This window comes from Oncorhynchus tshawytscha, linkage group LG13 (genome assembly GCF_018296145.1).
Source record: "Oncorhynchus tshawytscha isolate Ot180627B linkage group LG13, Otsh_v2.0, whole genome shotgun sequence".
In the NCBI taxonomy this organism is placed as follows: Eukaryota; Metazoa; Chordata; class Actinopteri; order Salmoniformes; family Salmonidae; genus Oncorhynchus; species Oncorhynchus tshawytscha.
In genome coordinates this window covers 27,387,482-27,414,871 of record NC_056441.1, presented here as the reverse complement: position 1 = coordinate 27,414,871, position 27,390 = coordinate 27,387,482, and the positions used below count along the sequence as shown (strand labels likewise).

The 27,390-nt window shown below is 44.9% G+C and overlaps 2 protein-coding genes across 2 annotated transcripts in view; both read right to left on the bottom strand.

Annotated features, from left to right (window-relative positions):
• Nucleotides 1-2,532: 2,532 nt before the first annotated feature.
• On the bottom strand, nt 2,533-16,958 carry LOC112265997 (phosphatase and actin regulator 4A). Its single transcript, XM_024443504.2, has 11 exons — nt 16,477-16,958; nt 15,610-16,002; nt 13,132-13,275; nt 11,774-12,383; nt 9,730-9,974; nt 8,268-8,412; nt 8,125-8,180; nt 7,264-7,325; nt 6,898-7,035; nt 4,512-4,588; nt 2,533-4,337 (listed from the first exon to the last, which is right to left on the bottom strand). The coding sequence occupies exons 1-11, from the start codon at nt 16,622-16,624 to the stop codon at nt 4,322-4,324; spliced, it is 2,034 nt and encodes a 677-aa protein (XP_024299272.2). The 5' UTR covers nt 16,625-16,958; the 3' UTR covers nt 2,533-4,321.
• A 437-nt stretch (nt 16,959-17,395) lies between these two features.
• LOC121839051 (phosphatase and actin regulator 4B-like) overlaps nt 17,396-27,390 on the bottom strand; it is a gene marked incomplete at its 3' end in the record, with an annotated part of 46,507 nt that continues 36,512 nt past the window's right edge. The window contains exons 4-6 of the mRNA XM_042295493.1: nt 18,538-18,708; nt 18,222-18,302; nt 17,396-17,910 (exon numbers count right to left, since the gene is read on the bottom strand). Coding sequence (XP_042151427.1) covers nt 17,396-17,910; nt 18,222-18,302; nt 18,538-18,708 — 767 coding nt within the window. The remainder of the gene's footprint in view (nt 17,911-18,221; nt 18,303-18,537; nt 18,709-27,390) is intronic.

Below are 27,390 nucleotides of genomic sequence, written 5' to 3'. Positions count from 1 at the left end.
CGCACCAGCTGTTGCTGACAAATAGCATCCATGTCATCTGACCACTCCCCACTCTTATCAGACGTAGAGCCTCTGTCCTGCTGATGCATAGAAAATCCAGCCAGCTCTATATTTTCTGTGTCGTCGTTCAGCCTGGACTCGGTGAAACATAAGATCCTTCGTTGGAAGGATAGCCTTGATCGTCTATCATCCATTTTATTTCCCAATGATTGCACGTAGGCCAATAGAACGGACGGTAGTGGAGGTTTACTCACTCCCCTACGAATTCTCACCTCCGCCCCCTTTTTCTCAGTCTTTTCTTCACGTAAATGATGAGGATTTGGGCCCGTTCCCGAGAAAGCAGTGTATCCTTCGTAATTGACTAGGCAATAGGATAGATAAGAAAAAAGTACAGAATAGGAGCAGTATATGATGAATGTGAACATGTGTTGGCAGCATGCGCGCTGTGTGTGTGTGTGTGTGTGTGTGTGTGTGTGTGTGTGTGTGGGGGGGTTGTGAGTGTCGGTGTAGTGTGTGGGTGTACACAGTGCCTTCAGATACAATTCATACCCTTGGCTTTTTCCCCACATTTTGTTGTTACAGCCTGAATTCAAAATATATAAAATATATATTTTTTACATCTACACACAATACCCCATAATGACGAAGTGAAACTTTTTATTTAAAAAAACAAACATTTTTACACATTCATTTACTGAAAATGAACTACAGAAATACTTTTGCCGGCAATTACAGCTTTGAGTCTTCATCAGCTTTGCACATGTGGATTTTCTCCCATTCCCCCCTGCAGAGTTTATCAAGCTCTGTTAAGTTAGATGGGGAGCAGCAGTGAACATTAATCTTCAAGTTTTTCCACAGATTTGAAATGGGATTCAAGTGTGGGCCACACAAGGACTTTCAAATTCTTGTTCTGAAGCCATTCCAGTGTTGCTTTGGCTTGAGGTCATTGTCCTGTTGGAACGTAAATCTTCGCATCAGTCTAAGATTGTTTGCACTCTGAAGCAGGTAGGTTCAAGGATTTCCCTGTATTTGGCTGCATTAATTTGGCTCCATTCAAGGTATCCACATAGCAAGATGTTGCCACAACCATGCTTGACAGTAGGGATGGTGTTCGATGGGTGTTGAGCTGTGCCTGGCTCTCCAGACAGGGCTTTTCATTCAGGCCAAAGAAGTACATTTTTATTGGTTGCAACAAATCTGATTAATGCACAACTATGGGGTTGGCTTAGATTGTTGACAACATGTAAAATATATTTCCTTTCCAAATGTTTATTGAAAACAATTACATTTGCACAATGAGCACTTGTCTCATACTGTACATAGTTACAGCTGTTGGTTAGCTAGTAAATGTTTGTCTTATTAGCATAGACATGACAAGAGTCAAGATATGGTACGAGCCAACTACGATTCCCCACATGGCAGCTTCTTACCAATGTTACCAAGTATCTGACCAATCCGAATCATACCACCACAGGCATCAGATGCGCACGCATCATTTGTGACATTGTCAGCCAACACGTTTAAAGTGGGCATAGAGTCCGTGCAAGAGAGTTCACTAAATGTATACCCAGAGTATTTAGCAGTCTTATGGCTTGGGGGTAGAACCGGTCCAAGAGCAGATGGTCCAGTACCGTTTGCCCGGATGGTAGCAGAGTGAACAGTCTACGGCTTGAGTGGGTGAAGTCTTCGTTCATTTTCCGGGCCCTCCTCTGACACCGGCTGATAGAGGTCCTGGATGGCAGAGAGCTTGGACCCAGTGCTGTACTGTGCCACCCACACCACCCTCTGTAGCACCATGCGATCGAGGGTGGTGTATTTGCCTTAGCAAGCAGTGATGCAGCCAGTCAAGATGCTCTCGATGGTGCAGCTGTTCTGAATGACGTTGGTATCGGTAAGGAGAGGACCCACTGATGGCTATTGTGGGTGGAACACATTGTTCACAATTGATAGTCCAAGGACTCAATGAAAGAAAAAAATGGAACAATAAAAAACAGAATACATCAAAGATGAAAGGCAATAAAGAAAGAAAGAGTGGAAGAGTATTAGATATTCACTTTGCTAAAAAACTTGCATAACAATATTCTACAGCTAATTGGCTTAGAAGAACTAACATGAGGTCGAGTGGGCACAATGAACACCTCTCTTACGTGGCTTGATAATTAGCATTTCAAAGGCTGTAAAGAGGAGCAAATAGGACCCGATTTAACTTGGGGTTTGATGTGCAGTATGATATAACAAGTCTGATCAAGGAAGGCTGTTTATCCCCTGTATCAACAGTTGAAGAAGAATACAAGAACACTCTATTACCAGAGTTAGGCTACACGTTTCATCTGCATGTATGACGATAGTGAAGGTTCATAATAGTTTGTTGGCTATTGTTGACCCAAAACACACAACGTTTCCCTGACATTTCCAACCAGAAGAGTTTGAAGATGCAGCCAAACAATAGATCTTGTACAGTATAATACTGCCCTCACCTGGAGTATATTTCAAAAGGCAAGTGGTTGGGATAATGACAAGTTGACAACATTCTTTAGGATGATAAACCATTTATTTTAATTTGAGTGAGAGTTGACCATTCATTTATACAGTAGGTTTGCAAATCATTTTAAAGATCTCTTTATAAAAAAAAAAACATCTGTAAAATAAGGGAACCCTGTTTCGGTACCAACTTCTGTAACATTATTAGAAAATAGCACTGTTGTAACGCTTTAATTACATTTAAAAACAAATTTGTTTTAACATTAGGAAGACATAATATAAAGTCAATTAAATCAATCTACAGGATAAGTCTATACAGCTGAGGCCAACCAATGACCTACATACACAAAGTAACAATGTGAAGTAAAAATATATCCATGTTCCTGCCGCAGTCTTTCAAAATCAACCGGTAAATAATTATAGTGTACGTAAAGCTTTAGGTTGTGTCTTAAATTATATTAGTTCTAACGTTTCAAATTGTACAACTTCCTTTTTTTTCTCTTTTTTTTACTTTAAATGTCCATTTTAACAATATGGTTCCTTATTACTACGCTGAACAAACGATTAGTCAGCTTATATTATGGGCTGTCACAAAATCACTTAGATAAATCAACAGAGCGCAGTTAAAATGCACATCATTGTGTATGGGGACAATGGAGCGATGCTGAATAAGGTCTATGTAACACAGCGAGATAGCTGACTAGTAGACACTACATTTGGGTTTCAATTTAACTAATGTCTTGTGGTTGGACAACTAAACCCATCACCGACATGTAGGCTAGCTATAGCCATTTCACATTTACTCCGTACAGTTTCCGTACCACTCCATGTATTGTCCCATTAGAGATAAGGGCGGTACCATTGGGTACCCATAAACACACGTTTGAGGGTTTCACCAGCGTCATGTAGTCTAACAAAGTTCTGTATCACATTTAGTTGAACATTAAATCATTAATACTACCGTGTACTAATGTTAACCATCGTCATGATCAACAATCAGTACGTATACAATTATTTTCTGTTCTCAATTAAAAATAGGGCAAAGTGTTGAAGGAACTCTAAAAACCAGGTACAGTAAAGGCCTCTTGGGAACATTCTTGCTTTAGGGAACGACAGAGAATGGAGGTGATATGAGGAACAAAACAGGACATCCTTTGTCACAATCGCCGTCTGTCCCTCTTGTCCTTCCTATTCTGATAGTCAGTGTTGGCACAGGGAATCTACAAAATGGCAGCTGAAATAGGCCTAAACCACTAAACCTCTTCCAGCTAGTTCTTCTCCAGCTCTCCCTGTGGGGTTGTCTGGTCAGGCAGATCAACGCTGGAGTACAGTAGTACCAGTAGTCCCATGGATTCATATGCAAGGGGTTGGACCGATGGAGGTCACCTCTAGTCCATGGTTTAAACAGTAAGTGGTTTGACCAAGAGGCCAAATCCCTAGTCCATGGTTTTAGATGCAAGTCGTTTATCTATAGGCCACACTTCTAGTCTGTGATTTTAACAATGACTGGATAGACTGAGGGGCCACATCCATAGTCCATGGTTACAGACAGGCTATACCTCTTGTCCATGGTTAGACAGGCTATACACCTCTAGTACATGTTTAGACAGGCTATATACCTCTTAGTCCATGTTTAGACAGGCTATACACCTCTAGTCCATGGTTTCAGATGTAGCCATCAACAGTGTTCCTTACAGGAGAGGAACAGGCTTGTGCCAGGACAGGGGGCTGTGGAAATTGCAGTCACCAGGGGTCTGTGTGCTCCGTATTGCAGTCCTGCAACCCCCCGGCTCAGTATTGCATTTAAGTGCTTGCTCTGCAGCCGGGCCAGGGAGCACAGCTAAGGCCGATGGAATCTGAGGAGTGGGGACAGAGAAAAGTCATAATGTGCACTGGCTAAGAAGATCTAAGGTTTCAACTTGCAAAATCTCAACCACAGTTTGAGTTTTAGAGAAACCTTGGTTCGTTTGGGGTCCCGGATCAGGGTATGAGTAAATAAAATAAATATTGGTAATGGATAGGACACTAACCTGGTATAGATCCTGCTCTCTTCGTGAACCTCCATCTCAGAGCTCTTGAACTCGTTCAGTTCCTTGCGGATGGCAGCCTAGATTGAATAGAATAGAGAGCAAAGATTGTACAGTGCATCACATAACACCTGAGTCATACAGCAACATCCTGGAGCAGGTGTACTCGTTAGTAATGTACAGTACAGAAACAGATCAATAGATCAGTGCCTATAGTTCAGAATCAGTCTTTTTTGGATATGAATAAAATGAAAATGGAGCCACAGAGTATGTTCTCTCCAGCTGTCAGACATATTTGCGATGGCACACTGCCCCATATCCAAATACTGGCACCTCAAAACTCATAAATATCAACCTCTGAAGATTTTAACTTGTCAATAAAAGTCCTGCAAATTTAAAAAAACAAAACAGCAAATGATTTAAGACCTCAGTTTTAATCAAAGAAATGGTCAAACTACTTTTTTCCTCAGGGATTTTAAACCTCTGAACAGCAGAAAGTATGCAATAATTTGTGTTTCAACCTCTTCTCCTAGCTTAACTGGTATACTCTGGGGACAACTCAACAAAGCCATTAAGCAGCGGTTATATTGCATTCCTGGGATTTTGGTTTGACACGGTATACAGTTGAAGTCAGAAGTTTACATACACTTAGGTTGAAGTCATTAAAACTAGTTTTTCAACCACTCCACAAATTTCTTGTGAACAAACTATCGTTTTGGCAAGTCGGTTAGAACATCTACTTTGAGCAGGACAAGTCATTTTTACAACAATAGTTTTACAGACAGATTATTTCACTTGGTCAGAAGTTCACATACACTAAGTTGACTGTACCTTTAAACAGCTTGGAAGATTCCAGAAAATTATGTTATGGCTTTAGAAACTTCTGATAGGCTAATTGACTTCTTTTGAGTTGGAGGTGTACCTGTAGATGTATTTCAAAGCCTACCTTCAAACTCAGTGCCTCTGACATCATAGGAAAATCAAAATAAATCAGCCAAGACATTAGAAAAAAAATTGAAGAACTCCACAAGTCTGGTTCATCCTTGTGAGCAATTTCCAAATACCTGAAGTACCACGTTCATCTGTACAAACAATAGTACGTAAGTATAAACACCATGGGACCATGCAGCCGTCATACCGCTGAGGAAGGAGACGCGTTCCGTCTCCTAGAGATGAATGTACTTTGGTAAGAAAAGTGCAAATCAATCCCAGAACAACAGCAAAGGACGTTGTGAAGATGCTGGAGGAAACAGGTACAAAAGTATCTATATTCACAGTAAAACAAGTCGGTTTATATCGACATAACCTGAAAGGCTGCTCAGCAAGGAAGAAGCCACTGCTCCAAAACCGCCATAAAAAAGCCAGACTACGGTTTGCAACAGCACATGGGGACAAAGATCGTACTGTTTGGAGAAATGTCCTCTGGTCTGATGAAACAAAAATAGAACAGTTAGGCCATAACGACCATCGTTATGTTTGGAGGAAAAAGGGGGATGCTTGCAAGCCGAAGAACACCACCCCAACCGTGAAGCACGGGGGTGGCAGCATCAGGTTGTGGGGGTGCTTTGCTGCAGGAGGGACTGGTGCACTTCACAAAATAGATGGCATCATGAGGCAGGACAATTACATGGATATATTGAAGCAACATCTCAAGACATCAGTCAGGAAGTTAAAGCTTGGCCGTCATCTTCCAAATGGACAATGACCCCAAGCATACTTACAAAATTGTGGCAAAATGGCTTAAGGACAACACAGTCAAGGTATTGGAGTGGCCATCACAAAGCCCTGACATCAAGCCTATAGAAAATGTGTGGGCAGAACTGAAAAACGTGTGCGAGCAAAGAGGCATAGAAATCTGGCTCAGTTACACCAGCTCTGTCAGGAGGAATGGGCCAAAATTCACCCAACTTATTGTGGGAAGCTTATGGAACGCGATCCAATACGTTTGACCCACCTTAAACAATTTGAAGGCAATGCTACCAAATACTAATTGAGTGTATGTAAACTTCAGACCCACTGGGAATGTGATGAAAAAAATAAAAGCTGAAATAAAATCACTCCACTATTATTCTGATATTTCACATTCCTCAAATAAAGTGGTGATCCTAACTGACCAAAGACAGGGAATCTTTACTAGGATTTATTGTCAGGAATTGTGAAAAACTGAGTTCAAATGTATTTGACTAAGGTGTATATAAACTTCCCACTTCGTCTGGAATTCCAAACCCTGCTGAAATGGTTAAGTAAAGAACCTCAGGACTTCCTAGTATAAAGGTACAAAGATGTTAAAGATGTATCACTATACTATAGTTGAAGAGCACTCTTGCCATTTTTGACCAATCTTTTACAATCTACAATGTATTTAGTTATTCGCTTAACTGCGACTCACCTTGTCGGAGGGAGTGAGCTTAGTCCAAGGTTTGTCTGCACGGCGGTCGTAGTCTTGAGTCGTGGTACACTCTACGTACTCATGGAAACGCAGGATCTTCCTGGCCTGAAGCTCTGCTATGGTGGGCCTCTGGGACAGCTGGGGGGAGGTAGAGAGAAAACACACTGAGTGACTACTGTCCAACTAAAATGATAAACTCTGGTTAGTTACATTTGAGTGTTTTATTTCTATATCCGTGTACGATGGCTTTGTCACCGGTGTGTGTGTATGCACGTTGGTGTACTGTATCTAAATGTGTTTCAATTCTGCAGTGTTTGTGTGTGTGTTAGGTGTGTGTGTGTGTGTGTGAGAGTGAGTCAGGCTAACCTTTCTGGTGAGTCTGCGTTTGATCTCGCTCCGCTCTGCCCTGATATCAGCTTCGTTCCTGGCTACAATAAAACAAGACATTCCATCCCATCAGAGACAGAACAAAAACATGCATAGTCAGAGAGGGAGAAAATGGTAGTCAGAGAGGGAGAAAATGGTAGACTGGACCAGGGCCCATATTCACTAAGCGTATCAGAATAGGAGTGCTGATCTAGAATCCGTTTTTTCTTTTTAGATCATAATGAATATGATTATATGGTCAGGGGGGGACCTGATCCTAGACCAGCACTCCGGGCCCTGAGCTTCTCCTGGCGTCTTCACAGGAGTAACGGGAGTCGTTTTAATCAGTCTTTACCCTCTGGGACAAGGAAGTGCATTGTCTTAGATACACTGCAGTCTGAACATTATGTAGTCCTTTTACAGAGCTGTCTAAGGACAACGCTTTTAAGTAGTGCTTTCAGAGTCTAAAGATAACCAGAAGACAAACGTGAAAAACTTTACCTGTAGGCTACATGAGTGAAAATACGTTTTGGACAATATATCAAATTCTAAAAGGTGTTGGCACTACCATTTTGGTGCCAATGCTAAACTCAAGAACAAACAAGAGCAATGGTCAAAATGCACCATGAATCAAATCATCGCTTTTATTTTATGTAAGTACTCTTACAGACCACAAGGGGGCATCTATAGGGCAGACAGACTGATGTATCGTAATAGATCGTTTTGGGTCACTAGTAAAACCAGAGATGCTTATCTATCTAGAGGTGAAGGACATTAAACCAACTGCGAGGGGAGATGAACCATGAAGTTGATATTGACTGAAAAAATAGAAGTGACAGAGAAAGAGGGAAAGAGAGTTACCTGGAAGGATGTTTCTCTGCTCCAACTCCTCTGCTGTGGGTCTCTGACTCAACCTCCTGATTAGAGAAACACACAACACACACACATTTAGGGTAGGGGAACACCCCCCTCCCCAACTCACAGCGATCTCTAGATGTAGTTACCTGTTGAGCGTGGTACCGATCTTGTTCTTGAGTGCCTCCCACTGCTCTCTGCTCTGCCAGCCGACTCCATCTTGTCCCTCTCCTCCCTCCCGTTCCAGCTTCAGGGCCAGGGTGTCCTTCCTCGTCACACGGCTGGCCAAGGCACCTGTGTGGTGCAGACAAACAGTTGCAGTAACATGGGACCATACTTTCGCTCTACATCACATTTGAAAATTGTAAACTTCAGATTACACTTCTCATTTGGGTTAACACGGAACCCAAACCGGCAACGCGCGTGCGCCATCGTGCATAAATGTATTTTGGCCCCCCCCCACACCAAACGCGATCAAGACACGCAGGTTAAAATATCAAAATGAACTCTGAACCAATGACATTAATTTGGGGACAGGTCAAAAAGCATTAAACATTTATGGCAATTTAGCTAGTTAGCTTGCACTTGCTAGCTAATTTGTCCTATTTAGCTAGCTTGCTGTTGCTAGCTAATTTGTCCTGGGATATAAAACATTGAGTTGTTATTTTACCTGAGATGCACAAGGACCTCTACTCCGACAATCAATCCACACATAAAACGGCCAGCGGAATCGTTTCTAGTCATCTCTCCTCTTTCCAGGCTTTTTCATCTTTGAACTTATATGGTGATCGCATCTAAACTTTCATAGTATTACCACGACAACCGGCAACAAAGTTAGTCTTTCAATCACCCACGTGGGTATAACCAATGAGGAGATGGCACGTGGGTACCTGCTTCTATAAACCAATGAGGAGATGGGAGAGGCAGGACTTTCAGAGCGATCTGCGTCAGAAATAGGAATGACTTCTATTTTAACCCTTGGCGTCGCAGACGCTCGTTGACGCGTGCGAGCAGTGTGGGTGCAGTAATTGAATAACATGGATTTCTAAATGTATTTTGCGGCGCTCGGTCACGCGACGTGTCCGGTCAGCATGTTAGCTTTACCTGCAAGTAGTAAAATACATACAATGAAGGAAGAAAATAGAAAGACCGATTTGGAATATCCCTTATTGATACTTTTTTACTAATATTGAAAGGGCCTTCTTTGATAGTACTGTATCTACAACAGACCCATGTGGCATTATCACCAGACTTCACATCGACACCAGACATGTGGCATTATCACCAGACTTCACATCGACACCAGACACATGTGGCATTATCACCAGACTTCACATCGACACATGTGGCATTATCACCAGACTTCACATCGACACCAGACACATGTGGCATTATCACCAGACTTCACATCTACACATGTGGCATTATCACCAGACTTCACATCTACACCAGACACATGTGGCATTATCACCAGACTTCACATCTACACCAGACACATGTGGCATTATCACCAGACTTCACATCGACACCAGACACATGTGGCATTATCAACAGACTTAACATCTACACCAGACACACGTGGCATTATCACCAGACTTCACATCTACTTACTTGGTGGATCGTCGTCCTCGTCTTCATCGTCATCTCTGTAGAGGATGGGTCCGTCAGAGTCTGTCTCCTCATCCTCCTCACTGCTGTCTCCGGGCCCCCGGCCCTCTGGGATGACACTGACCCTGGGATCGACCACCAGACCCCTCCTGCTCCTGGGCTCCAGCTCAGGCTGCCTGGGGGGAAGCATCCTTCTGGGGTGAAGCTTCTCCAACTCCTCCTCCATGTCAAAGTCATCATCCTCAGGTCTGGAGAGAGAGGGACAAATGTTCATTGAATCTGACTGTTGAATAGAGAGTGATCAAGTGGGTATGATGTATGCATATACAGTTGAAGTCGGAAGTTTCCATACACTTAGGTTGGAGTCATTAAAACTCGTTTTTCAACCACTCCACAAATTTCTTGTTAACAAACTACAGTTTTGGCAAGTCGGTTAGAACTTCTACTTTGCGCTTGACAAGTAATTTTTTAGTATTTCAGTTATAATTCACTGTATCACAATTCCAGTGGGTCAGAAGTTTACATACACTAAGTTGACTGTACCTTTAAACAGCTTGGAAAATTCCAGAAAACTATGTCATGCTTTAGAATCTTCTAATAGGCTAATTGACATCATTTGAGTCAATTGGAGGTGTACCTGTGGATGTATTTTAAGGCCTACCTTCAAACTCAGAAAAAATCTAAATAAATCAGCCAAGACTTCAGAAAAAAAATTGTAGACATCCACAAGTCTGGTTCATCCTTGGGAGCAATTTCCAAACGCCTGAAGGTACCACGTTCATATGTACAAACAATAGTACGCAAGTATAAACACCATGGGACCACGCAGCCGTCATACCGCTGAGGAAGGAGACGCGTTCCGTCTCCTAGAGATGAATGTACTTTGGTAAGAAAAGTGCAAATCAATCCCAGAACAACAGCAAAGGACCTTGTGAAGATGCTGGAGGAAACAGGTACAAAAGTATCTATATTCACAGTAAAACAAGTCGAGTTATATCGACATAACCTGAAAGGCTGCTCAGCAAGGAAGAAGCCACTGCTCCAAAACCGCCATAAAAAAGCCAGACTACGGTTTGCAACCGTGCATGGTGATGAAGATTGTACTGTTTGGAGAAATGTCCTTTGATCTGATGAAACACAAATAGAACTGTTTGGCCATAATGTCCATCATTTTGTTAGGAGGAAAAAGGGGGAGGCTTGCAAGCCGAAGAACACCATCCCAACTGTGAAGCACGGGGGTGGCAGCATCATGTTGTGGGGGTGCTGTGCTGCAGGAGGGACTGGTGCACTTCACAGAATAGATGGCATCATGAGGCAGGACAATTGTGGATATTTTGAAGCAACATCTCAAGACATCAGTCAGGAAGTTAAATCTTGGTCGCAAATGGGTTTTCCAAATGGACAATGACCGCAGGCAAACTTCCAAAGTTGTGGCAAAATAGCTTAAGGACAACAAAGTCAAGGTATTGGAGTGGCCATCACAAAGCCCTGACGTCAATCCCATAGAAAATGTGTGGGCAGAACTGAAAAAGCATGTGCGAGCAAGGAGGCCTACAAACCTGACTCAGTTACACCAGCTCTGTCAGGAGGAATGGGACAAAATTCACCCAACTTATTGTGGGAAGCTTGTGGAAGGCTACCTGAAACGTTTTACCCAAGTTAAACAATTTAAAGGCAATGCCCACCCGAATACTAATTGTGTATGTAAATTTCTGACCCACTGGGAATGTGATGAAAGAAATAAAAGCTGAAATAAATAATTCTCTCTACTACTATTCTGACATTTCACATTCTTGAAATAAAGTTGTGATTCTATCTGACCTAAGACAGGGAATTTGTAGGATTAAATGTCAGGAATTGTGAAAAACTGAGTTTAAATATATTTGGCTAAGGTGTATTTAAATTTCTGACTTCAACTGTACATGTCTTAATCTATTGCAATGATCAGAGTCACGTTTTTAGGTCAGCGTAAATATTGTTCCCGTTTGTACTGTGGTTAATAGATATGCTGTGACATTATGGAAGTATGATAGAGTAGTATACTCACAGTCTGAGGGGTTCTATGGTGACGGGTAGGGAGCGTCGGCCTCCAGCCTCAGTGAGGAACTCTGGGGGGGACTCAAACAGCATGGAGTGGGCTCTTTGGGACCCATCTGGGTTAGCCTGAGCCGGGCTGGGGGAGCACAGGGCCCGCTGGATCAGGATGTGAAGGGGGATGGCTGGGACTGAGGCTGGGGGGTGGCTGGGCGGCTCTGTGGTGGGGCTGGGAGGGTCCTTCTGAGGGAAGGGGAGTGGGACCGGGAGGGGTGCGGAGGCAGGGTTGGGGAGCTGTAAGTGGGGGTGGGAGCTGGGAGTGGACGTGGGTATATGGGACAGAGGTCGGGGTGCTGGTGCAGGGTCAGAGGTGGGTAGTTGGAACCCTACTGCTCTGAGGGTGTCCCTGGTGTCGTCTCGGTCTGTGCTGGGGGGTACAGAGACAGTAGGTATGGGGACTGGGATAGGGACAGAACCAGAGGGGCCCGAGGTCTCTGGCTCAGGAGACGGGTCGCCAGAGTGGTGCTTGGTGACGGGTGTCATCCTCTTGGGCGGAGTGGGAGGAGAGCGCCTGGTGGGGGCAGGAACAACGATGATACCACTGCCAGCCTGAGAGAGTTCCGCTATGGAACAAAACACACAACAGAATGAATACTAGTCATTAAACAAGGACTGACACGCACGCAGTAGACACAGAAAACAGAACTGAAAGAGAAAGTGTTACTAATCTGAAATATAAAAGGCATCACATTCACACTTAAGCAAACTGGTTAAAATGATTATCATGACTTGTTTAGTTTCATGAAGGCACAATGCACGACTTACCAATGATTAGATGGAACATATTTAAAAAGCATGATGATATCAGGCCTGGACATTAGCAGAACGGTACACATCTAACCCTATGGTTTAGATGTAAATCATTCACAGCAGGATTCAAGCCTGATTCATTTGAAAACAACCAGAAAAGCATTTTATTAGTCCGAATGCATTATTTTGAAGTCATTTCACACGTCTCCGGAGTCTCTCTTGACCTCTAATCGAAGTCATCCAACAAGCTGGGGCACACTGCCTGGCAGTTATCTTAACTTCCATGCATTGTTTTTATTCCAGCCAAGTCAAGTTAGTTTAGCAACAACTCAATCCGACATGCAATGAATGAAGTAGTGTGGGACCATCGATCTATGCTGGTGGTGCTTCACACCATGGGCTATGGGCAGAATGGGTAACAATTATTCAGTTGTTATAGACACCGGTCAGGCATTAGACTTGGTGGTGTGCAACAAAACGTGCTGTGGAGCGGTTATGGTTATTCAGAAGGACAGCGTCACAGCATGGCAGGCTTGGGTTGCGCCCCTCAGGACAGGGTACCTGAGCAGGCTTGTTCAGTCCGTCGGCGGTGGAGGTAGGTGGGCAGGGAAAGGTACAGGCCCAGCTCCCCCTGCCTTCTCCAGCTGGTACAGTAGTGAGGAGAAAGGGGACCTTGGACCCTGGAGGCCCTGTTCAATGTGGACACTGACAGAGATGAGGGAGGTCAGAGGTCAAGGCCTTCAGCAGGCTGCTTGAAGGTGCGGGACACTGAATAACTGGTCACTGTTGCCCAGCTATGCAGATAGTAATTGAGGTAACAATCTAAACTAATATCTTACTAAATGTAATATTTAGCCTGTAAGGATAGAAAGCTGACAGGTAAACACATGATTGTCTGGTGAGGATGTAGACCTATCGTATGTACATATTGTGATGATACACAAACCACTGTTCTCAAACAGAGAGAATGGATGTTTGCAATAGGACCAATGACAGGGTTATATACACCAAGTGTACAAGACATTAGGAACACCTTCCTAATATTGAGTTGCACCCCCCTTTTCCCTCAGAACAGCCTCAATTCGTAGGGGCTTGGGCTCTGCAAAGTGTCGAAAGCATGCCACAGGGACACTGGCCCATGTTGAATCCAACACTTCTCACAGTTGTGTCAAGTTGGCTGGATGTCCTTAGGGTGGCGGACCATTCTTGATACACACGGGAAACTGTTGAGTGTGAAAAACCTTGCAGCATTGCAGTTCTTGACACACTCAAACCAGTGCCCCTGGCACCTACTTCCATAACCTGTTCAAAGGCACTTAAATCTTTTGTCTTGTTCATTCACCCTCTAAATGGTACACACACACAACCCATGTCTCAGTTGTCCCAAGGCTTAAAAATCATTACTTAACCCGTCTCCTCCCCTTGATTTACACTCATTGAAGTGGATTTAACATGTGACATCAATAAGGGATCATAGCTTTCACCTGGTCAGTCTATGTCATGGAAAGAGCAGGTGACCATAATGTTTTGTACACTCTGTGTATATGATATAACCACTGACCCCTGGGATTAGCCAGGAGACATGGAGGGAAAACAGCAGCAGCTGCAGGACTTAAGACTTGCTGAGTGTGTCACTGTAGCAGCAAAACAGAATACAGACTCTGAAAGCCTATCAGAGAGGAGATCCAAATGATGAAAACTATCATTTCTGCTGTACACAACTTTATGTTCAGCAGATGTCCGCTGAGTGAGTGTGAAATAGAGTAACGCATCTATGAGGACCACACCTTCAGAATGGCATAGGAATGTTCTAATTGCGTCACAACAACTGTTACTACATTGACTGTTGGGATGGGCTCCGACCTAGGGCAGCTGCAGCATGCTGGGTAAGAAGACACAGAACACTGAGGCAGCCAATCAGAGCACTGGACGCTCCGGAGTCACTCCCAGCCTGTCGGATGAGTGCCAGTGCGGCAATGTGTGTGTGTATGTTGTGCTTGCATAAACGCAGCAAAGGCAAACCCCCTGCCCCTCTCTTTGGAAAGTGTCTTGATGTATACTGAAAATGCAGACTAGGGCCTTTTCAGTGAGCCGGAAACTGAAGAGTGGTTGACCTGACCTGAGCCCTAGGACCATGCCCCAGGACTACCTGACATGAGGACTCCTTGCTGTCCCCAGTCCACCTGGCCATGCTGCTGCTCCAGTTTCAACTGTTCTGCCTTACTATTATTCGACCATGCTGGTCATTTATGAACATTTGAACATCTTGGCCATGTTCTGTTATAATCTCCACCCGGCACAGCCAGAAGAGGACTGGCCACCCCACATAGCCTGGTTCCTCTCTAGGTTTCTTCCTAGGTTTTGGCCTTTCTATGGAGTTTTTCCTAGCCACCGTGCATCTACACCTGCATTGCTTGCTGTTTGGGGTTTTAGGCTGGGTTTCTGTACAGCACTTTGAGATATCAGCTGATGTACAAAGGGCTATATAAATAAATTTGACTTGATTTGATTTGAGGAGTGTGTCAATTTTCTAATAGGCAAACGGAAGATGGTTCTCCAATCCTCGATAGCCTCCTTTTGGCGAGGAAGCACAAGTGTCTCCTACCCGGAGTTCTTTGCGGCAGAGTTCTGAAATCTGTCACACCCCCTTTGAATCAGCTGTTGTTTTCTTGGAGAAAATTATGCAAACATTTAGAAATTATATGCTACTGAAAATGTCTTGCACAACTAACTTAATTTGTTTTATCACTTTACACAAATTTTGGGATCCACCCCTGTAAACGTAATTTGACTGATGAGAAGCGAGTGGAGAAGGCAGGTCATTTCATACAAGAGCATTTTCATCCACATTCCCTCTCCCGATTACCTTTGACCTTTTTCAAAAGGAAGCGACAAGACGAGAGGACGCAGGATTTGAGCAAATCCAGGAGAAAAGGCCAAGTTACTGTATAGAACAACACCCTGCGTTTCAGTATGCATCAAGTCTAACCATGACACTGAAAAAGACACTTGGGTTGAAAAAGGTCAGGGTTAACTCACCAAGCAGAGCAGGGTTGCTGTTGCGGTTGGTGGGTTTGGGTGGGGGTACAGGTGGCTGCTTGGCATGGGGGGGTACGGGGGGAGGAGTGGCCGATTCCCCCGTGGTGGAGGAGGGGGGTACCTGGCTGGAACGTACAGGGGGGACAGGTTTGGAGTGGGTGGGAGGAGGGTCATCACTGATGATCAGGGAGACAGTCCTGGCGGGCTTGGCCACTGCTACAGCAGGGGAGGTAGAGGAGGAGGGTGGGGTGGAGGTCCGGACAGGCTCCGTGGAGGTGGTGATAGTGGGGTGGCTCTTAGGAGGGAGCATGGCCTGTTTGGTAGGAGGCGGCTCTCTACGGGAGGAGTCAGGATCTGGGGTGTGGACAGGGGCGAAGCGGACACCAGTGGACTCTACAGACAGGCACAGGACACACACACACACACACACCCACACAGAGAGAGAGAGGGGGAGAGGTCAGGAGGACAATAGGAGTTTCTATTCCCCCTGATCCCGGGGCTCAAAGGGCAACCACAACAAGCACACTGTTACTGTACAGTGCTGATCACATAGAACACAGAGCTGAGATAAGCTGCACCTCAACGTTGGACAATAAGCAGCTTTTTAACAGATTAACTAAAGACGGATTCTGGTCAAGTCCTCACACCTTTCACAGGGCTGAGAACAAGGAGATTCACAGCGTTACCAGATATACAAAACAGAATCTCCTAGACACTTAACTAGCAGACAGTAACAAATTGCACTTGCAAAGTGCACCATAAACAAAGCTTCGTTCCACTAAGAATTGTTCAACTTCAACAACTTCAGAGCAACCTTCAGACATACAAGCGAATGCATTGAATTTTACGCCACAGGCTGTTTCTTACCTGCTCGTCCGCGGGTCTCCCCTCCTTTGATCTCCTCAGATGGCATGTACCTGGGCAGGGTGCTCCCGCGGTAAGCCTCAGAGGCAGGACGGACCCTGCTACGGAGGTCCTCTGAGGAGGTCTTCTGGAGACTCTGCCTTAGCTCCATCTCAGAGTGAAGTCTGACCACAGGACGACCCTCTTCAAAAGGTCTCAAGAGGGTCTCTGGTTTAGCAGGCCTAGGAGGACTCCGCCTCCTATCGCTCTCCTCCCCCCTTTGTTGCCCATCATCTCTCCTTTCGTCTGCCTTTTCACGAACAATTATCTTGTACCGGTCATCTTTTCTTTCCCGGTCATCTCTCCTGTCGTCTCTTTTCTCACGATCATCTCTTCTCTCTTTTCCCTCTCTTCTGTCATCTTTTTCTCCTCTCTTCTCCTTGTCCTCCTTCTCCCCCTCTTTGCTCTTCTCTCGATCATCTCTGTCCCTCCTTTCCCTCTCCTCTCGCCAGTCTCTCTTTTCCCTGTTCTCTCTCTCCTCCCTCTCATCACGAGGACCTCTCCTCTCCTCCTTCCAGTCTTTCCTCTCCTCTCTCTTGTCCTCTTTCCCGTCTCTCCTCTCCTCTCTTTCGTTTTTCCTCTCCTCTCTCTTGTCCTCTTTCCCGTTTCTCCTTTCCTCTCTCTTGTCCTCTTTCCAGTCTCGCCTCTCCTCTCTCTTGTCCTCTTTCCCGTCACTCCTCTCCTCTCTCTTGTCCTCTTTCCCGTCTCGCCTCTCCTCTCTCTTGTCCTCTTTCCCGTCTCGCCTCTCCTCTCTCTTGTCCTCTTTCCCGTCTCGCCTCTCCTCTCTCTTGTCCTCTTTCCCGTCTCGCCTCTCCTCTCTCTTGTCCTCTTTACCGTCTCGCCTCTCCTCTCTCTTGTCCTCTTTCCCGTCTCGCCTCTCCTCTCTCTTGTCCTCTTTCCCATCTCGCCTCTCCTCTCTCTTGTTCTCTTTCCAGTCTCGCCTCTCCTCTCTCTTGTCCTCTTTCCCGTCTCGCCTCTCCTCTCTCCCATCTCTCCTCTCCTCTCGCTTGTCCTCTTTATCCTCTTTCCGTTGCCTCCCCTCCTCCGGAGCAGGTCCTCTCGGTAGTGACCCTCCTCTCCTCTCTGACACGTCAGACGGCACTCTACTCCGTCTCTCCAGATCTATGACCGATAGCCTGGCGTGTGAGTCTACGTCCAGTGGGGCTCGGTTGGAGCGCGAGGCGTCAGAGGGTACCCGGCTCCTGCTCCGGAGGTCGTCTGAAGGGACGCTGCCCCGCCGTGGGTCCTCTCCCTGGGGTAGCCAGGTGGGGTTGAGCCCTGGGCCTGCCTCCCCCCGGGACACCTTGATCCCTGTCTCTGAGACCCGGTCAACATCCATAGGTACTGGCTGGCCATTCTTCACCACTGGACCTTTGGAATGGTTCACGTCGTTGCCCTCTGTCACACAGAAATACATTCTGATAAGGAATTTGAGGTCAGCAAAGATTCTCTACATCTCAGCATTCTTTAAAAGTGTTACCCAACTATTAGTTTTGTTTCCCGTTGATAAATTATAGGCTACTAGTATTTATGTAGGCCTTTGTCTACTCCACTATGATCAGGGCCCGTATCCACAAAGCATCTACGAGTAGGGAGTGCTGATCCAGGATCTGTCCATATAATCTTTTTTTTATTATAATCAAAAGGCCTGATCCTAGACCAGCACTCCTACTGACAGGCTTTGTGGACACGGGCGCTAGTCTGCATACCATTCTCCGGCAGTTCTTTCAGCAATCCTCTGTCAATCAGCTCCTGACGAGGTCTCCTTACTGAGATCTTCCTCTCCAACACTGAAAGTAAACAAATAGGTTTCATTTCCCCGTAACAGAGGTGGCTTGATGAGTAACCTTGTCTGAGACCATGAAGACTTGAGCTCTCTTAAAGGTAACGTCTAGGGTTCAGCCCATCGGGCTAGCACAGTCTTGTTCAGAATCAGTAAGATATAAGACAACGTTCAACTTCAACACGTCCTTACAATGATGTACAATCCATCCATCAATTTGACTACTTCTAAAGGGCAGGTACCTATTGAGGTTTCCAGAAAGGTCTCGCTGCTCTTCTTCTTCCTCCACTTCCAGGGCTTGAACATATTCCCGAAGCTGGAGAACTTGCCCTTGCGTTTGGAGGGAGGGGTTCCACCTGATGAGTCACCCCCCTCACTCCCTGTCGTACTCTGCTGCAAGTCCACCTCATCATCTGGAGAGGGAGAGGTGAGTGGCATGACACTTATTACAAGACAGAAAATTAAGGCATGGGGAAATTATAAAATAGGGCAGCACTTTTTTACGAACGTGCTGCCCTGTTCGTAAAAAAGGGATACATTTCCTCTATAGACTAGGCCCTAACTAACTCTACAGTATGTCTCCAACAGTAATTTTTAAGAATTTGGTATTTTATTAGGATCGATTAGCTGTTGCGAAAGCATTAGCTACTATTCCTGGTGTCCACACAAAACATGACATTAATAGACAAGAACAGCTCAAAGACAGAACTACATCAATTTAAAAAAGGAACACGTAGCCTACATATCAATAAACACACACTACCATGGCCAAATCGAGGAGAGGCGTTGTGCCGTGAGGGGTTACTTTATCTGTTTTATTTAAACCACATTTGCTGTTTATTTGTGCAATATGAGATGGAAGGCAGTTCCATGCGATAACAGCTCTATATAATACTGTATATGCTTTCTTGAAATTATTTCTGGACTTGGGGACTGTGAAAAGACCCCTGGTGGCATGTCTGGTGGGGTAAGTGCGTGTGTCAGAGCTGTGTATAAGTGGACTATGCAAAAAAAAAAAAAAAAAAAAAAAAAAAAAAAAAGGAATTTAACACAATGTTTCTTGTAAAAAGAAGTGATGCAGTCAGTCTCTCCTCAACTCTTAGCCAAGAGAGACTGTCATGCATAGTATTTATGTCAGCCCTCTGATTTACAATGAAGAGCAAGACGTGCCGCACTGTTCTGGGCCATATGCAGCTTAACTCGGTCTCTCCTTGCAGCACTCGACAGGACAATAAACAAGATAGGAAAAAACTAGAGCCTGCAGGACTATGAACTAGGCTTGTGCTAGTTGGTGCTACATTCCAGCGCCATCTTAGAGTGTGTCTTACTAGACCACAGTACAGACTGAGCCAGGCTTAAAGTTGAAGGCTGGTCTGAATTCCACTCTTAATGGCTGTTGAGTTGTACCAGCTGGCAGAGATTCTTATGTAGGTAAATTGATAAGAGCAGCAGCCAAATACGTATTAACACGAGAGTTTAACATCGAACTAGAGTGGGATGCTTTCAAAACTGTTTCAATACAAACATAAGTCCATTAGTCAATGGTAAACACATAATTACCACAGAAACTGCATTTAAAGAGCAGAGTAAACAAAACACGTTGGAGAGGACAGGGTTAGGTTACTCTCCCAGAAACAATGACTCATAATTGCTCTCCAGCTGATGACATCACCTGTTGCTGCAAATCATGTAACAGATCCAGGAAGACTGGGTATGAAATATCCACCCATTCTTAGGTGATGAGTCGACCGTGCACACACTCGTTGCACAAGAGGACGATGTATAGGACACACAGCAATCAAATGCACTTCCTAAGGAACCAGCCAGGAAGCTTTGAATAGCATGAGGTCCCTACACAACCAGTTCACATTGAGCTCTATATAAAAACGCCACACATCTGTTATAGTCATCTGGCTTATATTGCGGAGGTCACACCAATCCAGTTTATGGGTCACACTTTAGGGCAGAGCCAATTTGCAACTTCATCCTCCGTCCATCTCTCCCTCATCCCCCTCGATTCTGACTCTTACCAGACACCCTGTCATGCGAAAGAGGGATAAAAGGTAAGTGGAAAGCCTTGAGCTAGCCTCGACCTAGGCCCATATACCAGCTAATTCTGGCTAATTCAGCTTCTAGCTACAATAAATATTTTGCCAATTGGCCTGGACCCTTTATTGTCGACATGGAGCCCTGCCGATCCAGCAAGACTGGACTGCCGACGTGATCGCCCGATGTGGTCTCAACAGGTTATTCTGTTATGATGTCTCCGAAGAACCATCTGCTATTCCCGGCCCGCTAGCTTTCGGGAACGCTGTGTCCCCTGCTCGCCTAGTGTAGTAGTGACTACCGAACGGCACCCTGACTCACCTATTGCTGCTCTTTTGACCCAATGATCACTCGGCTACACAGCTGATGCCCCCGGGACAGTTTCAATAACACAGTACCTCATTTTGTTTACCTGTCGGCCTTAGCCTTGAACTCAGGTCCTGTATGTACCTAACTGACCTGCTGTGCCCATTCATCAGGATTTACACGTCGTCTTAGCTCTCCTGATCAACACCTGTGATTGCTTTATGCCTCTCACTGTCAATATGCCTTGTCTACTGCCGTCTTGGCTAGGTCTTATTGTTTTATTTCACTGTAGAGCCCTCAGTCCCGCTCAACATGCATTAGATAGCTCTTTTGTCCCACCCCACACACATGCGGAGACCTCACCTGTCTTAATTGGTGACTCCAGAGACTAAACCTCTCTCATCGTCACTCAACGCCTATGTATACCTCCATTGTACTCAAATCCTACCATACCCTTATCTGAACATTGTGCCCTGAATCTATTCTACCACGCACAGAAATCTGCTCCTTTTATTCACTGCTCCCAACGCACTAGACGACCAGTTCTTATAGCCTTTAGCTGTACCCTTATCCTACTCCGCCTCTGTTCCTCAAGGTGATGTAGAGGTTACCCAGGCACTATAGCCCCAAGTTCCACTCCTATTCCCCAAGCGCTCTCATTTTTGGACTTCTGTAACAGTAAAAGCATTGTCTTCATGCATGTTAACATCAGAAGCCTCCTCCCTAAGTTTGTTTTATTCACTGCATTAGCACACTCCGCCAACCCTGATGTCCTAGCCGTGTATGAATCCTGGCTTAGGAAGGTCACCAAAAATTCAAAAATGTCCATCCCAACTACAACATTTTCCACCAAGATAGAACTGCCAAAGGGGGTGGAGTTGCAATCTACTGCAGAGATAGTCTGCAGAGTTCGGTCATGCTATCCAGGTTTGTACCCAAACAGTTCGAGCTTCTACTAATAAAAATCCACCTTTCCAGAAATAAGTGTCTCACTGTTGCCGCTTGTTACAGACCCTCCTCAGCCCCCAGCTGTGCCCTGGACACCATATGTGAATTAATTGTCCCTCATTTATCTTCAGAGTTCGTACCGTTAGGTGACCTAAACTGGGATATGCTTAACACCCCGGCCATCCTACAATCTAAACTAGATCGCCTCAATCTCACACAAATTATCAAGGAACCTACAAGTTACAACCCTAAATCCGTGCCCACCTTCATAGATATCATCCGGGCCAACCTGCCCTCTAAATACACCACTGCTGTCTTCAACCAGGATCTCAGCGATCACTGCCTCATTGCCCCCCCCCACGCTTCCTAACACACTTCGGCGAGCAGGCCTTTCTAATCGACCTGGCCCGGGTATCCTGGAAGGATATTGACCTCATTCCGTCAGAAGAGGGTGCCTGGTTATTCTTTAAAAGTGCTTATCTCACCAACTTAAATAAGCATGCCCCATTCAAAAATGTTGAACTAAGAACAGATATAGCCCATGGTTCACTCCAGACTTGACTGCCCTTGACCAGCACAAAAACATCATGTGGTATACTGCATTAGCATTGAATAACACCAGCCACCATGCCACTTTTCAGGGAAGTTTGAAACCAATATACATACACAGGCAGTTAAGAAAGCAAAGGCTAGCTTTTTCAAACAGAAATTTGCATCCTGTAGCACAAACTCCAAAAAGTTCTGGGACTCTAAAGTCCATGGAGAATAAGAGCACCTCCTCTCAGCTGCCCACTGCACTGAGGCTAGGAAACAGTCACCACTGATAAATCTACAATAAACGAGAATTTCAACAAGCATTTTTCTACCGCTGGCCATGCTTTCCACCGGTCTACCCCTACCCCGGCCAACAGCTCTGCAACCCCCACAGCAACTTCCCAAGCCTAACCTACTTCTCCTTCACCCAAATAGCTGATGTTCTGAAAGAGCTGCCAAATCTGGACCCCTACAACTCAGCTGGGCTAGACAATCTGGAACCTCTTTCTAAAATTATCCGCCAAAATTATTGCAACCCCTATTACTAGCCTGTTCAACCTCTCTTACATATAGTGTGAGGTCCCTAAAGATCGGAAAGCTTCCGCAGTCATCCCCCTCTTCAAAAGGGGGACACAATCTAGACCCAAACTATTACAGAGCTATATACATCCTACCCTGCCTTTCTAAAGTCTTCAAAAGCCAAGTTAACAAACCGTCCATTTCAAATCCCACCGTAGCTTCTCCGCTATGCAATCTGGTTTCCGAGCTGGTCATGGGTGCACCTCAGCCATGCTCAAGGTCCTAAACAATATCATAACCGCCATTGATAAAAGATAGTACTGTGCAGCCATCTTCATCAACCTAGCCAAGGCTATCAACTCTGTCAATCACCGCATTCTTATCGGCAGACTCAACAGCCTTGGTTTCTCAAATGACTGCCTCGCCTGGTTCAACAACTACTTCTCAGAAAGAGTTCAGTGTGTCAAATCGGAGGGCCTGTTGTCCGGACCTCTGGCAGTGTCTGGGGGTGCCAGAGGGTTCAATTCTCGGGCCGACTCTTTTCTCTGTATATATCAATGATGTTGCTCTTGCTGCTGCTGATCTCTCTGATCCACATCTACGCAGACGACATCATTCTGTAAACTTCTGGCACTTCTTTGGACACTGTGTTAACAAACCTCCAGACAAGCTTCAATGACATACAACACTCCTTCCGTGGCATCCAACTGCTCTTAAATGCAAGTAAAACTAAATTCATGCAATTCAACAGATCGCTGCCAGCACCCAACCACCCGGCTAGCATCACTACTCTGGACGGTTCTGACTTAGAATATGTTGACAACTACAAATACCTAGTTGTCTGGTTGGACTGTAAACTCTCCTTCCAGGCTCACATTAAGCTTCTCCAATCTAGAATGGGCTACCTATTTCACAACAAAGACTCCTTCACTTATGCTGCTAAACATACCGTCGTAAAACTGAATATCCTACCAATCCTTGACTTCGGCGATATCATTTACAAAATAGCCTCCAACACTCTACTCAGCAAATTGGATGTAGTCTATCACAGTGACATCCATTTAGTCACCAAAGCCCCATATACTACCCACCACTGCAACCTGTATGCTCTAGTTGGCTGGCCCTCGCTTCATATTCATCGTCAAACCCACTGGCTCCAGGTCATCTATAAGTAATTGCTAGGTAAAGCCCCGCCTTATCTCAGCTCACTGGTCACCATAGCAACACCCACCGGTAGAACATGCTCTAGCCGGTATATTTCACTGGTCATCCCTGAAGCCCAAACTTCCTTTGGCCGCCTTTTCTTCCAGTTCTCTGCTGCCAATGACTAGAACGAATTGCAAAAATCACTGAAACTGGAGGCGTATATCTCCCTCTCTAACTTTAAGCATCAGTTGTCAGAGCAGTTTACTGATCACTGTACCTGTACACAGCCCATCTGTAAATTGCCCACCCAACTACCTCATCCCTGTTTTCTTTTTGCTCCTTTGCACCCAAGTATCTCTAGTTGCAGATCTTCTGCACATCACTCCAGTGTTAATGCTAAATTGTCATTATTTCACCACTATGGCCTATTTATTGCCCACCTCCCTAATCTTACTACATTTGCACAACACTTTATATAGATTTTTCTATTGTGTTATTGACTGTGCGTTTGCTTATCCCATGTGTAACTCTGTGTTGTTTGTGTGGCACTACTTTGCTTTATCTTGGCCAGGTCGCAGTTGTAAATGAGAACTTCTCTACTGGCCTGCCTGGTTAAGTAAAGGTGAAAAAATTCAAAAGTTGTGTGAGACGGGGCAAAGATTCAGGAGGGGAAGATGGGGTGCTGATATCCCTGTGGCAGGCAGGCCGCCAGGTTCATCTCAATTCCACAGAACAGGTTGAGAGAGACAGAAAGAGAGAGAGAAGCCAGTCAATGCCAGCAAAAACAAACCAGACCATTGAGTTCAGTTGTTTTGGTTGCAGCCTCTAACCCAGGGGTTCTAAAACTTTTTTGACGACCCATTTTGTTATCTGAAAATTCTCACAACATGAAAAAAAAAATGTTTTTAATTAACAGGCAAAGTTCACTTTTTTGTTTGGGGCTATTGCGGTTAAATGAAAACATTGTAGCAGTATTTCTGATTGTCTTCTCAACTCACCATCACACAGTGGTGTAAAGTACTTTTACTTTTAGTTCACCACATTACTAATGAAATTATACTTTTTACTCCATACATTTCTCCAGACACCCAAAAGTACTCGTTACCTTTCAAAAGCTTAGTAGGACAGGAAAATGGTCCAATTCACACACTTATCAACAGAATATTCCTTGTCATCCCTAATGCCTCCGATCTGGTGGACTCAAACACAAATTGTTCCTTGGTAAATTGTGTTGGAGTGTGCCCCTGGCTAGCCGTCAATTTCAATAAAAAACTAGAAAATGGTGGCGTCTGGTTTGCTTAATATAAGTTGTGTGACATTGCTAAAATATAAGTGTCAAAAAAGAAAATCACATTTACCTTTGATATTTAAGTATATTTAAAACCAAATACTTTTACACGTTGTATTTTACTGGGTGACTTCACTTGAGCCATTCTATTAAAAGGTATCTTTACTTTTCCTCAAGTATGACAATTGGGTACTTATTCCACCACTGCCATCACATCATTTTAATATGGAGCTATGACAGTTAATTGCAAATGATGTCAACTCACCAGCACTAATAAGATGGGTGTGCTTGATGAATGTCGTGTCGGAGCTTCTCAAAGTCATCGGGCATGGACGACGGTACACACACACACATACACACCTCTGCTGTCACATCCAATCTGGATAGATTTTTGGTTTTAATGCTGACGAGAGCATTGAATCCAGCTTCAAACAGATACAGTCTGAGCTGGCGAAGGGTGTCATGAGTTTTACGGTGCTTTCAAGATAACTCGGAACTCTGAAAAATATGAGGCCAAATCATGATGTCAGTGATCTTTAGGTTGGAGCTCTGGATGGAAGGCCGAGTTACTGAGGTGGGTGACTGTTCCAAACAATTTTATTTCCAGTCTGAGTTCTGTTTTTTGAGTTCCCAGTTGTCTTGTGCGGCCCCCCAAAGAAATGCCACCCCACACCATGACTGACCCACCGCCAAACCGGTCATGCTTGAGGATGTTGCAGGCAGCAGAACTTTCTCCACCGCGTCTCCAGACTCGTCTGTCACGTGTGCTCAGTGTGAACCTGCTTTCATCTGTGAAGAGCTCAGGGCGCCAGTGGCGAATTTGCCAATCTTGGTGTTCTCTGGCAAATGCCAAACGTCCTGCACGGTGTTGGGCTGTAAGCACAACCCCCACCTGTGGACGTCGGACCCTCATACCACCCTCATGGAGTTTGTTTCTGACCATTTGAGCAGACACATGCACATTTGTGGCCTGCTGGAGGTCATTTTGCAGGGCTCTGGCAGTGCTCCTCCTGCTCCTCCTTGCACAAAGGTGGAGGTAGCAGTCCTGCTGCTGGGTTGTTGCCCTCCTACGGCCTCCTCCACGTCTCCTGATGTACTGGCCTGTCTCCTGGTAGCGCCTCCATGCTCTGGACACTACACTGACAGACACAGCAAACCTTCTTGCCACAGCAAACCTTCTTGCCACAGCTTGCATTGATGTGCCATCCTGGATGAGCTGCACTACCTGAGCCACTTGTGTGGGTCTCATGCTACCACTAGAGTGAAAGCACCGCCAGCATTCAAAAGTGACCAAAACATCAGCCAGGAAGCATAGGAACTGAGAAGTGGTCTGTGGTCACCACCTGCAGAACCACTCCTTTATTGGGGGTGTCTTGCTAATTGCCTATAATTTCCACCTGTTGTCTATTCCATTTGCACAACAGCATGTGAAATTTATTGTCAATCAGTGTTGCTTCCTAAGTGGACAGTTTGATTTCACAGAAGTGTGATTGACTTGGAGTTACATTGTGTTGTTTAAGTGTTCTCTTTATTTTTTTGAGCAGTGTACATTTGATTTGAACATTGTCATGCGCTGATCCCATATCTCCAGATATACTGAACAAAAATATTTAAAAAATGTAAAAATATAAAAACGCAACTTTCAAAGTTTTTACTGAAATCAGAAAATCAGTAAACTTAAATACATATATTAGGGCCCAACCGGCCTCACAACATTGACCTCAGAAAACCGCTCCCACACAACCACCATACAAGCGGTCTGCAGTTGTGAGGTCGGTTGGACGTACTGCCAAATTCTCTAAAACTTAGTTGGAGACAGCTTATGGTAGAGAATTGAACATTAAATTCTCTGGCAATAGCACTGGTGGACGTTCCTCCAGTCAGAATGCCAATTGGTGCACCTGTGTAACGATCATGCTGTTTAATCAGCTTCTTGATATGCCACACCTCTCAGGTGGATGGATTATCTTGGCAAAGGAGAAACGCTCTAACAGGGATGTAAACCAATTGGGGCATAAAATGTGAGAGAAATAAGCTTTTTGTGCATTTGGAAAATGTATTTTATTTCAGCTCATGAAACATGCGACCAACACTTTACATGTTGCATTTATATTTTTGTTGAGTGTACTTTTGCGAACAGGCAAGAGCACAGTGGATGTAGTTTACAATCAAAGTTACCTGCTGCAGTATACCGGAGGCATGTGCTCAGCTCTTTTGCCACCAGTTGCTCTCAGTGGCAAAGGGAAGCACATTCACGGCCTGCCCGCCGTAGATGGAGCCCCATTTGTGCAAAAGCCCACCATTCGAT

Excerpts from the sequence above, each read along its gene's own strand:
- LOC112265997 (XM_024443504.2), bottom strand. The coding sequence starts at position 16,624 with ATGGAGCTAAGGCAGAGTCTCCAGAAGACCTCCTCAGAGGACCTCCGT. Across the intron at positions 8,413-9,729 it reads CGAGGACGACGATCCACCAA|GTGCCTTGGCCAGCCGTGTG; the intron begins GTAAGTAGATGT and ends TGCACCACACAG. Across the intron at positions 4,589-6,897 it reads AGCTCACTCCCTCCGACAAG|GCTGCCATCCGCAAGGAACT; the intron begins GTGAGTCGCAGT and ends TATTCAATCTAG.